A 14,313-nucleotide genomic window follows, 5' to 3' on the forward strand; every position below is an offset into this window, starting at 1 on the left:
CATGTTTGGACCCCGTGACATAAAACTAGAGAATAAGTTGTATCAGTGTGCCTCAGTGACAGGTTGCAGGTGTGTCACACTGACTTTTAAGGTACAAAGCAGCAGTATGGAGCAGTGTTAGTCCTTGCGGGGCCTGACTGCGCAGCAGGACCCCAAGGCTACGTTCTAGGCAAAGACTTCACTGCTTGTTGCTCAACACAGACATGTCAGCCTTTGCTGAAGTCACACACACATCTCAGTGTGTTAGGTATGTGTGTAGGTGGATATTGAAATGTGCACGTTGTTGTGCATGCATCTACATTATGAAAGCAGGTGTGGGCTTTAGAGTGGATGTTTCTGTGGACACTTTAATCCTTGTGTTTTTAGTGTGAAATGTAAGCACCACTTTAAATTGGTAATTGACAGGTTCTTTGTTTTCTGCAACATTTTTCTGGTTTTAAGGATGTTCCTGCACCACGTTTCCCACAAATCACTTGTCTATCCAACATTGAATAAGTATTGTTTTATAGTAAGTATTTTCCCCCCACTGTAAATTACCATTCTAAGGTTCTATTTTAACAATGTTGAACTTGTAATGTCCTCTAGTGACAACCAGCGGTGCTTCTTTTGATTCCCTTGTGAAAAAGAAGCACAGAGTTGTTGTATTCTCAACGCCACGGAAAAGAACTTCAAATAAAATGGAGCAAAAAGCTGATTGTCATGGTCACCAATTTCCCAATTCTTCAAATACATAACAAGCTACTTGCAACGAAACACATTGCTAGGGAAATTAACTGAAACTTCGTTATGTGCCTGTATAGTGGCAACAGGGAAAAATAACTGCCCAATCTGGGCTGAGGATGTAAATTATAAGAGGCAAATTATGAGGCATCATCTGCCGTTGCTGTGGAAAAGAAGCTGGTCAGAGATGCTAGTCAGGGCTGTATAAAATGCGGAACGCTTTGTTGTTGAAATTGGGAACAAAACACCACACAACAGCGGCTGAACACATCTAATATACAACCAAAATCCGTAAGTGAATGTATGTATTATCAGATCTCTTCAAAGAGTAATCTTTAGCTTAACTCAACAGACTTTTAAGCTCCGTAATTGGATGTTTCTTACTGAAATGCACCATGGGAGTTGTACTTGACTTCTCTCCTGAAGTTTTTATGAGCACAGACTTTTTAAAAAAACTTTTTATCAAAGAACAAGCAAAGAATAGATATTTTATAACACTTGATTTTTTTTAATGCTTACTCAGCTTATTCAGAGTTTTATGTCCACCCAAGCCTTTGAATTGCTCCAGCTGTCATCACCTTTGCAGAAAATGTTGCTTCTGAAACCTTTACACCCGGAAGAACTCCTCCCACACCGCTACTTGCTACTAGAGCGAGATGAAAAGTAGCAAATCAGAAAATGAAAACGTGACTTTATTGCTTGATCTTGGATGGACAAATCTTACAGCTGTGAAGGGCATTGCCATCGTCCCGTCCTGTTTGGCTGTTGGGCTGTTTGTCAAATATGTGCACCAGCTTGAATCAGTGGCAATCAGGCAGACGTGATGCGAACGGATCTGTGGGAGCATCTGCTAGCACAGCGGGCAGCGATATGTGATAAACGCTGATTTCACCCTCCATTGGATCGAGCTGGCGATGATAGCCACCTCTCCCCCGCTCATCCATCCTATTAAACCCTCATTATTCATTTACCTCCAGCCTCAACCGCCTGACATGCATGGAATGAGCCCAACAAACACACACACACACTCGAGCAAAAGTGAATTGTGCTCATATTTTGCCTCCTATTTCATCTAAGGCGGTCAAGGACACACACCGCTATCTCATACTGGCAGTTTTTATTTATTTAAAAAATAATTTGGACCAAAATACGCAATTTTGTTGTATACACACACACAGGCCCACGCACTCAGACACACACAGTTTCTCTGTGTATAGTACAGCAGTGTGCTGGCAAGGAGCTTAATTCTATCAGGCTGCGAGCTGGACAGCCGTAATTACATTTGTGACACAAATCCTGCCTCTCAAATTGAGCGTTTTATTCCTGAGCGCTCCCCCCTCTCTATTTATAACCCCTTATTCCCCATAAATCCCACTTCCTCACAGAAAGTCAATTTAGGACTTAAAAGGCAGCAACGCTCCGCTTACTTTTCCCCCTCCTTCGACTCTATCGCCGCTTCAGTTTCACTTCCTCTTTTCCCCCGCTCTACTTTGGAGTTTTGAAGCCTCTGAAATGACAAAAAAAAAAAAAAAGCATCTTAAGCAGTCAGTGCCATGATGCAGGAAAGTCATCCCTACAAGAAAGTTTCAGAAAGGAAAAAAAAAAGACGCTGCTTGCAACCTGCCTGTAACTTCTTTGAAGAGTGCTTGTCACTCTTTCATTGTGATACAAAACTGGGATGGGTTGGTGTGCAGATTTGTTTCCCCTTCACCACTCTCGGTCACCTGTCCTTCAATTTCTCACACAGCGTGTAGGGAAAGTACCACTTTGGCATGACATTTACTCTCTTTTCTCCTTTGTCTCATTTTTTCCTCCATTTTTCAGCTCTACTTTTCCTCAAATCTTCCCTTCTCCCAGTGCCACCTCCCCTGCTCGCCGATCCACTGCTGAATCAGCTGTGGCCTTCATCGCTTTCCTGCTTCTCCGTCTCCCCTTTCTTCCTCTCTCGAGTTGGAGGCCATACCTGAGTACAGTATGATGGCAGTTCATTTATTCCCCTTTTGCTTTTGCTTATGCATGAGCTTGTCAGTTCCCATAGTGCTGCTCCTCACCTTTCCCTGTCCTACCCCACCTCATTCATCGTTTCTTTCCCCCCTCCTTTATGTTTCTCCTATAGGACTCCAACTTTTGTCAACCCTATTTTACCCCTCTCTCCTGTGCTCCTGTCTAACTCTCTCTCTCTACATTTCATCTTAATAAAGTAGCTTTCTATTTCTGGCTTTTAACCTTTTATGAGCTTCATTCCAATAGGCTATATCTATTAGGGAGTTTGAGCCGATGCTGATTGCTCGGATTAAAATTTGGTCAATGATCAATTTCTGTATATTATTATACATTTAAAAATATATTCATTTAACCATTTATTCCATGTAACCATTAAAAGTCCATAATGCTGGTCTGTATCCACATCTTTAGATTGTTTTCTTTAATCTTTTCTTTAAGCATATTTTTAACCCCATGCCAATCTTTGTGGGGGTTTTTCTTACAGTGCTAATTGATAGTTTCAGTGCTTTCCCCCCATCTGTTTATTGATTTAAAGGCATAATAAGCAGTAACAAGATAAAGGATTTTATTTGAAATTCAGCCGCCGATACAGTCAAAGACCAAACAAAACACAAGACACACAATTGTCTTTATCAGTATGGTGGCATACAGTCCTGTTTCAGCGTTGAAAAGTTGAAATTGTTTTTGACCCGTAAGCCATGGTAAGTAGGTGCCTAGCAGGCGAAGTCAGAAAAGCAGTAAAATTTCATTCCTAAGTTGTGCTGGAAGAGTGGCAAATACTGTAATGAGAGCATTGATAGTGTTTAGAAAATAGTTTTCAAGGGATGGGTTTAAATTAAACATGTGTGAAAGATTTCTCAAAGTGATTGGCATGTTACAATTTGGGGAAATGCTGCCATAAATTTTGGACATCTTTCATCCTTGGGCCAGTCGACGCATTGCACAACTTTATACTGGATAAGGCCCAATCTGGCACAAATGGACCAAGTATGGACTCATTCCAGTGCACCCACATAACTCATCTGAAATGGCTCGTCCCAGCTTCTGCAGATCTTATAAAAACTGATCTTAACCTCTGTTCAATCTCAGAAGGCATTAAGAGTTAAGACTAAACAAAGTTTAGTGCAGAAACCCTTTAAAGAAGGAAATATTATGGCAGGAGATGAGTACCGGTTTAATGTTTTGCAAGCGGTAGGGTACATTTTACTAAAAGCTTATGATCTCAAAACCCAGAGTCACTTTAACACTTTAAAATCTTTCTGGCTCATTTTATCAGTGGCAGTATATCTCATTTTGGAGCAAAATTCTCTCCTCCTCCATCAAGCTTTATTTTCCCTGCCCTCCCTCTCATCCTCTGTTCCACCTCATCGCTCACAGGCCCGCCCACTCTCTTATGTCTCTTTTGATTTCTCAGAACCTTCAGCTGGTGGAGTGCTGGGCCCAACCCTGGGCCTCTGGAAGTCCAGCTCCCTGGAGAGTCTCCAGACGGCTGTGTCAGAGGCCGAGCAGCGTCGCATACAAGCCCAGGTCCCCTTTCACCGCCCGCGGACGCACATGGTCCGGGGTCGGGGATGCAATGAGAGTTTCCGCAATGCCATCGACAAATCCTATGATGGACCTTCTGAAGATGGTAAGACTTTGACATTAGCATTTTTAAAACGTGGGTTCAGACTTTCCCGTATCTAAAGAGATGTAAAATTGTCAGCTGTAGAACTTTAAAGAATGTCACTGTTGCTATAATATAGGATTCATATAATATTGGACAATGCATCCATTTTAAATTACACTGCCAATGCACATCCCTTAGGCTTTATAAAACACTGGCACTCAAGAAGAGCCTGAGGCCTGCCAAGGGACAGTGCTTAGCCTAAGTACCTTAATGAAATGCTACATGATTTTATCCACTCAGCAATTTAGGGAGAGCAACTTTATATCTTACAGCAGCATATTTTTTAATGCTCTACCTTGTGAACCCACAGCCATGTTGGATGTTGAATGTGTGTGTGTCTGTGATTACTGACGAAAATGATCCTCCATGTGAGCGGAAATGAGTTCACGCAGAATGTTGACTTATGATGATTAGAAAAATCTGGAGTGTGAACAATAACCTGTCTAGAGTTTTGTTAGGTGAGAGGTAAGACTATGTCAGTGTTTAGTGACAATAATACTGTTAAATTTAGCGTAGTTCTGCGTTTTAAGCGAATACTATATCTGTGTTCTAATAACTGAAATCAAACATACCTATTTAGGCTTTCTCTTGCATTGGCCTTTGCATGTAGGTAAAAATTCAACATAGGCAAGTGGATTTGACTGCCAGTAGAACTGATGCAGGTGTCGAGACTTGCCTCTGGCCACCCCCCTGCACTGGGGAAAAAGGCTGCCTAATGGAAAACTAACCAGCTTACTGAACAGATGTCTCAACAGCACAGTGGCATGTACATGCATACTGAATGAAATGATAAATGTAATACATGTCGTTCATTTATGAGTATGTATTCTAGCTGTGCATCCACTGCGAGCTCTGCCATCACACCCTTGTGTCTTACCACATGAACTGTTCATCCTCCTCAGAAGGGGATCTGTCAGAGGAGAGCTCCGGTCATGAAACACCCGCAAGCAACTCCTCTCGCCATGGTTTGGACGCAGAGGATGGGAAGAAGAAGAAGAAAACCAAAGCAAAGAAGAAAGAGAAGAAGACCAAAGGGAAGAAGAAAACAGATGATTCTGTGGAGGATCTGGAGAAGAAGACCAAAAAGAAAGGATTTGGCCTTTTAAGGTAGGAGACCTGAATGTCCTTGATACTTTAACCTCCCTAAAGGTCACCTGTCGTGTGTCAGCAATATCACACATTTAGGTTTTTACTCCAAAAAACATTTTGCCGTTTGTGAGTTTTCTTTAGTTTAAACTTTTGTGCATCAAGGTGACTCTTTGTGATTGGTTAGTCGATGATAAATTAAGCAAAGCAGCTCCAAAGACTGCCGTGCCAGTACCTTGATTCTCTAAACTGAAAAGGTCACCCGCTTAACAAGAAAAATGTGACCTAAAGCAGAGCAGGGAATGAGGCTTATGTTTCATCACTACTCCCAAGCCCCAAGGTCTTTCTGGAAAATCAACAAAAACTGTGATTACTTTTGCTTTTGTATTCTGAACTGAGACTTTCAGAGGAGAATTGGTACTATTGGTTATTTTACTATCATGGTGTTTTAAGATTGGTCAGATTCAGGTTGGGTCAGCTGGTTTTAGAACTCACATTTTTCTAGCGGTGAATGAAACCAAATATCAGATGCATCCCTCCTGTAAACAGAATTTAGGTTTTATGTAGAAAACTGATGGGCAACAGCCTCACCTTGCCCTCCTTTCCCCTGGTTACATTTCAGCAAATTACCCACCGAGCACAGTTTATGGGATGTTGGATTATTGGATATTGGATATGAACACAACCTTCTCTGTAATGGAGTATATCCATTATCTCTCAATCCAAGTCTAAGTCCCACGGACACTGTACCGACCAAAACCGCTTGTCACCCCTTTATCAACATGTCCCCATCGTGATTGTGGTGGTCCAATCCTCCACCGGCAATCCTTATCTATTGGCATTGACACGATGTGGTTAGTGTATCACTGCACTTCCAACACTTGAGATTCAATTAGGCTGTGGAGAGAGATAGCGCAGGCTGAGCGTTGGCCTACAGATGGCAGATAAGAATCCAATCGGCCACAGTGTCAAGGGCAGTAATGGAAGACATGTTCACATGGTGTGGCTGGTAGTGCAGAGTAGGGCAGGGACAAGAAGGGCGAAATGAAGGACACATACTGTAGAGTTACATCCAGGAGCACATGTGCCAGAAAGGTAAGTGTGTAAACTCCAGTTCACCTGGTGCTTGTTTTCCAACCCATAAAATGTACTCGTCTTGTGACTAGTTCCATTTATTACACACATCAAGCTTCTGCTGTTTCTCTGCAGCAGAAACAGGCAAATATGTAGGAGCTGACACTGCTAGCTGTGTGACAGATTGTGTTTATATGTTTGCAAGGAAATCTCTGCATCTGTACTCCACAAGCACACAGTACCATTTCCTGTTTTTTTTTTTCATTTCTCTGTTTATATGTTAGAGCTGGGATTTATTCTCCTCTCCCTCTCTATGAGGGTCGTGCCTGCTCTGATTGATTGCGAAAGCGTTACTTACTTGTACAATGATCAAAGAAACTTAATTTAACAGTTGTCTTTGTTAGGCCTGCTCTCAAAAGATTGATGAGGAGCTGCTAATTTGAGTATCAGGTGGGGTTTTTTCCAGGGTTATTGTACACAGCATGACAGCACAGTGTGCTACACAGAATTTATTTATTTATTTATAAACATTTTTTGTCTGTAAATGACCTCACCGTAAACCTATCTATGCACTATTTGACACAAATGTGAATGCTGGCACACCTATGCATGTAGTTACACACACACACCCCTTCTCCACTTTCTCATTGCAAATTCAATGCCTTTTGAATTGGCAACAATAGCCAGAAACACTCAAAACCAGCCCACCATTCATTCCAAGCACAGACGCTGAGTGCTTCTCTAACTCAACAATAGAACCGAGCCTTGTAAAAAGCTTCCAGATTGTTGCACCACACTCTAGCCTTTCTCTCCCTGGCCTTTATCTGGCTGCCTTGATCGTTATTGAACTTGAAATATGACTTAATTAGCTGGAGTATTGCACGGTTCAATCTAATTGCAGCTCTCAAATGTTATTTTACTCCAATGGCAACATTAGGAAAAGGGCAAATTATAAACATATGACCTCAATTTAACTCTGCAATGATAGTGTGCGCAACAGAAGCTAGCACAACAAATATTGGAATTGGGCCCTGTCCTTTCAGCGGCCATAAATATTTAGTTTAGCTGTGCCAGTATTTGAAGAACAAGTTGTTTTTGGCGGCAGTACGTTGCAAACAGCTGGGTATAAGGTGACCTCTGGAGATCACATATTTGTTGTGGGAACATTAGTTTTTTTGCTCAATCCATTTGTGATCCTCTTTATATGAAGAGCATCATTTCCTAGCTCTACATACAGTATATCCTACCACAGCACAACTGGTGTGATTTTTTTTAAAGCAATGTGGAGATTGTTTCGTTGTGTTACATTATTCCCCCTGATGGTATAATGGAAGTTTAAGGTCAAAAATTAGGGATAGGTGATGTAGGAGGGATGGATGTATGTGAATAAAAGATCAAAGTTCCTGACACCCATACTATTTATTAATTTATCAAACTTGCTACACTTGCTACAATCAGGGTGCTATGATTTATGCTCTGGTTGTAATTCAGATGTGACTTGAAGTAGGGCTGGGCAATTGTTAGATATTATCCTCTATACACTTTTAGTGCAATTGCACCATGATGATATGATTATGTTGTGTTATTGTTTTACTAAATTAAGCAATGATCCCAAGCAACCTGCAATTTACATCTAACAAAATGAAGTAGTTAGGCTTTTGTTGTTTGCATGAAAAGAGTTTGTTCTGGTGTAATTCCTAATAGTGAACACATTGTGATGTGGAAAAATGCTTGCATTAATATTCTGATAAAACTTGTGAAAGTGCTTTAAGTCCTTGAAATGAAATGACAATCAGGTAAACTCTCTCTGCTGATGAAGATCATGTGATGATTGAAATTACCAGAGCAGAAATTACCAGAACAGCTATCAGTTATACCTTGTGGGAATGGTGTTTTCCCAATTGTGATACTAATTCACACACAAATGTTTTTGTGGCTTGTGGAAATAAGACCATCATCAAATTATACACAGTGTTACTTATGGCTTACAAGTGCTGCATCTTTTGATTTAAGATGTGACTAGTGTCTGAGCGTCCATGTTTTAATTGTGGGCAAGTGATCAGTTGTGTAGAATTTGTTGGTTGTTGGATATTTCATTTTAGGAATTATGTTTTTAGTGAATTAATCAGGATTTGGTTGGGCTGTGCTGTTCTCTCACTCTGCATGTGTTCCTGTTGCTCTGGAGTCAGATGGCCTGAGATTGTGGCTTTTCCTCTTTTTCATCACCAAGCTCTCAAAGCCCCATTCGCATCTCGTCCCCCTGTTTGCTAAATAAGCCAAGACAAATGGCAGTGCCCTTCAGACTTTCCTCAGTAGAGGTTGACTGCTTGTCTTGTCGGTATTCAGCAGACAGCAGTCAAGTCTTTGCCTGGAACGTAGCCTCGGGGCCGCGCCACTGACAGACCGCAGAAAGACTAACACTTGAGCTCAGGCTGCTCTGCTGTTTTCTCTCAGTACCGCTGCCACATCCGCATACTCCTTTAGAACAAAGAGGATAACCTGGTCAGGGGTTTCAGATGTCTTTATCAAACAAGGACATTTACATTAAACTCTGTGATTTTAGTTAAACCTTTGCCAACAATATTATTTAATCTAAAAAGTAAAGGCTAGGGTTTCCTGTGCTCTATACCACAAAGTGATATTTTTACAAGTTTCTCATCCTTGAGAAGTTGATCGTGGCAGCTTATGCTTGAGCTGTTTTTGTGTGAGGATTAGACATATTATGGTTTGATCCAACATGACTTAATCAGGAGGTCAGGGTTTGAAGGATATAGCTTGTGACTAACATCCTCTGATTGTGTCACCAAGTAAGTATCACTCCCGAGTGACATTCGACATGCCTTTGAACAGTGAAGTAGCGCGTGTGTCGACGTTGTTTATTCTGCTTGCAGATGCACGTGACTCTGGCTTGAGTGTGTGCCACCAATCACTGGGTGTGTCATCACTCAACTGCCCCACCAGCCCTGCTGGGCACTGACACATCCCGTCTGTCCCTGCGTGCCGTCAGTCACTCAGTCAGGATCAATGTTTAGCTGTCGTTATCAGCACGCGTCCCACTGTGACAGTGCACCGACACCCCAGCACCACCAAATTAAGGGACATGAAAGCCGGCGTTTTGATCCGCTGTTTACAAATCCACATACAACACGATATATCCTCTCCCCCACTTCTCTGTTTGCAGCGCTGAAGAAATCCGACAAGGAAGCAAGCCAATTAGTGCCGTCCGTTCCGCTCTTATCCTATCGCAGAGCAGCAGGATGTTCAGGGTTGAAAGGTAGTCACTAGTGGGCTGTACTCCACAGAACCAAGCCTTGTTGTCAAACTGGATGGGCCCACTGCAAGATCATTTCTGATGGATTACTGCTGTTATTGAGCACTCCGCCTCCTCATTTGATGTCCATGAGCCATTGCTCCCTTCCTACTTCCTTCCATCTTTACTTCTTTTCTTCTCGACCTCAATTGTCCTTCTGCTGTCCTTCTTGTCATCTCTCCACTCTGGCCTCTATATTCTATACTGTTTTTTTCATAATCCGTCTCCATTTCCTTGAATGAGCTATTGATTAAACCAGGCTACGTTAGGGAAAATGAGCCCTTATGTACTGCTTCAACTCACACAAGTTCATGATTTTCTACAATTAAGTGTACAAAGTGTGTTTTGTCTTTGTGAGGTCTGTATCGTTGGTTCTGTTGGCAAAATGGAGTACCTTGTGACTTTAAACACATGACACCCGGAATAACATAAAGAAAGGAAAGGAAGGATGGAAGGAAGGATCAACTACTATTTGAATGGGCCCCAGTTGTCAAAAGTGTTGGTAGGCATACCCAAATCCCTCTGACATGTTTGTGTGGGTGTCTTAACGGTGACTCTAAGCTGTGATGGGGGTAAATTGGAGGTGCATTACTTAATCCCACCGTTGGTTAATGCACTGAAGGTGGATTTCTTTGATCCACCATCTCATCTGGTATTTAAGGGCTGTTAGCTGCACTGATATGGAGTGCAGTCTTCCTGAGAGTATTTATTAATGCTAGTATCCTCATTTTTAAAATATGCATAAGCCCATTCATTTTGCACACAGGACAAACCTATCTCTTGTGGATAAGTATTATCGCTCTGTCTCTCACTCTATTCATCTCTTTATCTTTCCATTAATAATATATGTGAAACCACAAAACACTTTCTTTGCAACACTTGAGATGTATGGAACACACCGCCATGGCTTACTAATCTGGGGAATGTAAAGCCTTTCAGACTTTATTTATTTACTTGTGTATGTTGTATATATTGGCCAGAGGTTGGAGTGATTGAAATGGAGACAGCAGTCCTGCAAACCCCACTGAGGGTTCACTTCTCTTATCTGCTGCTGGTTTTAACCTGCAGTTAGAGGAACCTAGTGTTTGTGTATGCCTGTGTGTGATATACATTGAAAACACAGTGTGAATCAGTGTCTGCATACTGTATGTTGTTTGTGTTTGTATGTTAGTCACTTCCCGTTATTTGAACCCTTTATGGCTCTCAAGCTTATCTTCCATTACAGTTCCTAATGCAGTTTTTCCCCAGTTACCCCTAAAATGTGCAGTAACATTAAAATGCTGTTAACAAGAAACAGTCAATCACCCTTCACAGAAAAAAAAATTAGTCTTAAAATGACAGCTATTTCTTTTTTTCTTTTCATAATTCGGATTTGTGCACAATTTGCTCCCTGCAAGACTCCTGCCGCACTAAATATAAAAAGCTGCCAAGTGTTTTTCCAGTCGTTGAAAATGAGCTTTCGCGCTGCAGACGCAGCTTCCTGTACCCGCTATTGAGGCACAATTCTAATTTACAACTTTGCCATGGAGGCAAACAGACATGGGCGCTATCACCGTCGGCAGCCGCCGGAAAAACAAATTAACTTTTTTCCTCCAATTCCACCCTCCATCCAGCGCGATGGGCAGCTTTCCTGAAATGATGTGCGGGTTTATTGGTGTTGATGTGAGCTGTCACTCAAATATCAGAGGGATGGGAAATTGACAGTGGAGATGATTAGGAAATCCTCATGCATATATATCAGCTGATAAAGGGGCAGTCACAACAGGCCTCACGCCTTTTCTCCCCGCCCCTCGCTCTCTCTCTCTCCCCCTCTGTTTCTGTCGCTCTCACTCTCGTTGTAGTTCACACCTTTCCCTTGAAATTCCCCCTTCTCTTCTCACACGAAAGGCTTTTATGTTTCTTGTCTTTCATGCTCTGGCTACACCTGCCTCCCTTCCTCTTCTTCAACCAGAGCGTTTGGCTCAGAGCTCTCTCTTATTTACAGCTCTGGGGTTCAGCGGGGAGGGGAGGGGTAAGGCAAGGATGCCGACTCACTCCTCTGCAGTATGACCGTGAAGCAGCTCCACCAGAGCAGTTGAAGAATTAATTACTTTATTCATAGGCTTCTAAACACCTTGTTGTTTACCTCTTACTTCCCAGGAAGTTTTGGAGTTACAAGGTCTATACTTTTGAATTATACACTTTGTTGTCTAACTTCTTTAGTCATCCAGATTATCAATTATATATCAGTTTTTTATTTTGCTCAGTGTTTAATACTGATTTACATCCTCTGGAAGGAGCAATCTGCAAAAAGTTAATCACTCGGTAATGTTCTCTAGAGTTTTGCCAGTGATCATTTCACCAGATTCACATATTTCAAACGGCAGAGATCTCATTTAGGAATGAAACTTTTAATTTTTATTTCTACCCATAACGTCTGTGACTCATCCAGCTGGGGAACATGATATCCACATTTGTATAATGAATTATTGCCCATAAGGTAATTATCAAATGAGACAGTGAGCTGAACTTCCATTTGTGTTGATCAGTTTCACGATCCATCAATTCCTATCGAGTTATGACATTTGAATTGACCCTGAGGGACGGACGGTTTGAAGCGCAGACACATTCGTATCGTCCAGACAGCTCAGTGGCATATCGGCAGCCGACTACCCATCACTCACCAGCCAATTAAAGGTATTCATGGCCACAGGAAACAGTCACGACCAATTAGCATTTGATCTTATGCACACACATACACTCAAAGCACGGGGCGCCAGGAAGCGATTACACCTCCAATAGCGGTTATGTCCTGTCCAGTCATCTTCATGCCATGAGTGATGGATGGATTTCCTCTGTCATTTAAGGTCTGCTAATGTCATACACATGCGAGAACACACACACACCCCCTGTCTCCCTCTCAACTTGTGTATTTCCTTGCCCCCTTCACGCATCTCCCACTAAAACACACACAGAGCGTGACCTCCACTTTCCAGACGGAGAAGGTTAAGTGTTTCTTGTCTGAGGATGTGTGGAGGGCCGGAGGAGCCAAGAGTCTAACCTTTCCCAGTCTGCCAATGGCTCTCATCTGAAGCCACAGTGACCTAGCCTTTTCCCTCGGCCTCCAGCTAGGAAAATGTGAAGAATTTTGAAAAAGCATATCAGAGTTCACAGATATTTTTAAGCAGTAAATATACCAACACTGTGCGGTTCAGAGTATCAATATTAAAACCTCTAATCTTGCAGGATCCTAAACTATCCAACATGAATTAAAATGCATGTATGCACATCAATTCACGCATTAATAAGCACTGAGCAATAAAGGAAAAAGACACAAAATGCTAATGAAGCCTGCAGTATGCCAAGCAGATTATTTTATTTTATTATCCGCAAACCTCATAGTGAACAGCTTTCACTGAAACTACGTTCTACTGAAGAAATAATACCTGTTTGATATGTACTTTCAGTGAACTGACCCTTTAAATAGGAAATAAACAGCTCCCAGGCCTTTTGGTAATGTGTTTTATACAACTTTTATACAGTTTTATACAAGTCATTTGTACGACAGTTTATTTAAGTGCATAACATTGAGGCTGTCCCTCAGTGTCATCAGAGTGTCTGAAACACTTCAAATGTGTAGGACAGAGGGTGGTGGAGTCTCTGTAGTTATCACCCAGTTACTGATGGTGCTATTGGACTGTATATACTTCATATACTCACACAGAGACAACGTACAAAACCCCCTTCCATAGTGGCAGGGTGTGAGAATGAGGCATGTAGCCCAGTGGTCTCGTTTAATATTAATGGCTTCCCTGACAGAAGTGAGAAGGGAAGAGAAGAGGAAAGACAAGACAAATTGCCAGGGGCGACAGATTTTGTGTGGAATTGCTAAAATATGCCACACATCAGAATGCAAACAATTAAAGGGAAGCCCATATTTCACCAGGCGGCCCCTGGACGCCGCGGTACTCGAGCAACTCACACTGTCAGATAAAGCTCTCCATTCGTTCGTTCTCTCCCTCCTTTTCTCCCATATTTTGCTTTCCTCCCTGCATCACTTCCTCTTCTCTTCCTTTTGTTCTTCCACTTTTCTCCCTTTTCACGTCTGTTTTTCTGTTTCCCTGTACCTTCTCACTTATTGCTTCCATTCCTTGATCTGAATCTTCCCCCCCTTCTCTTTATGATGCTTTTCCTCCCTCCCTCTTCCCTTTGTGTTCTTCCCTTCCCCCCTTAACTTTCCTGTTGTGTAACATGCAGCCCCACATTCTCTTTGTTTCACTTTCTTATTTACTTCTTTTCTTATTTACTTCTCTTCCCTCCATCACTCTCACTTTTGTGTGACTGAAGTATCGGTACTCGTGGGACTGGCCAGGTGTTGATTAAGAAAAACTTTCCATATCTGCTTTCTATTCCCCTCAGAGCAACCTGCTGTGCGTTCATACCTGTCTGTCTGCCTCCATCTAGCCTCATC

At 42.0% G+C, this 14,313-nt stretch overlaps 1 protein-coding gene across 5 annotated transcripts in view; it reads left to right on the plus strand.

Annotated features, from left to right (window-relative positions):
• pard3ba (par-3 family cell polarity regulator beta a) overlaps nucleotides 1–14,313 on the plus strand; it is a 161,166-nt gene that overhangs the window by 97,849 nt on the left and 49,004 nt on the right. For all 5 annotated transcript variants that reach the window (XM_038718904.1, XM_038718914.1, XM_038718922.1 and 2 more), the window contains 2 exons: nucleotides 4,139–4,354; nucleotides 5,296–5,500. In XM_038718904.1, the coding sequence (XP_038574832.1) occupies nucleotides 4,139–4,354; nucleotides 5,296–5,500 (421 nt within the window). The remainder of the gene's footprint in view (nucleotides 1–4,138; nucleotides 4,355–5,295; nucleotides 5,501–14,313) is intronic.

The sequence above is a fragment of the Micropterus salmoides genome, unplaced genomic scaffold, assembly GCF_014851395.1.
Source record: "Micropterus salmoides isolate LMB-PRFRI ecotype aquatic unplaced genomic scaffold, ASM1485139v1 Ms_hic_scaffold_1, whole genome shotgun sequence".
Lineage (NCBI taxonomy): Eukaryota > Metazoa > Chordata > Actinopteri > Centrarchiformes > Centrarchidae > Micropterus > Micropterus salmoides.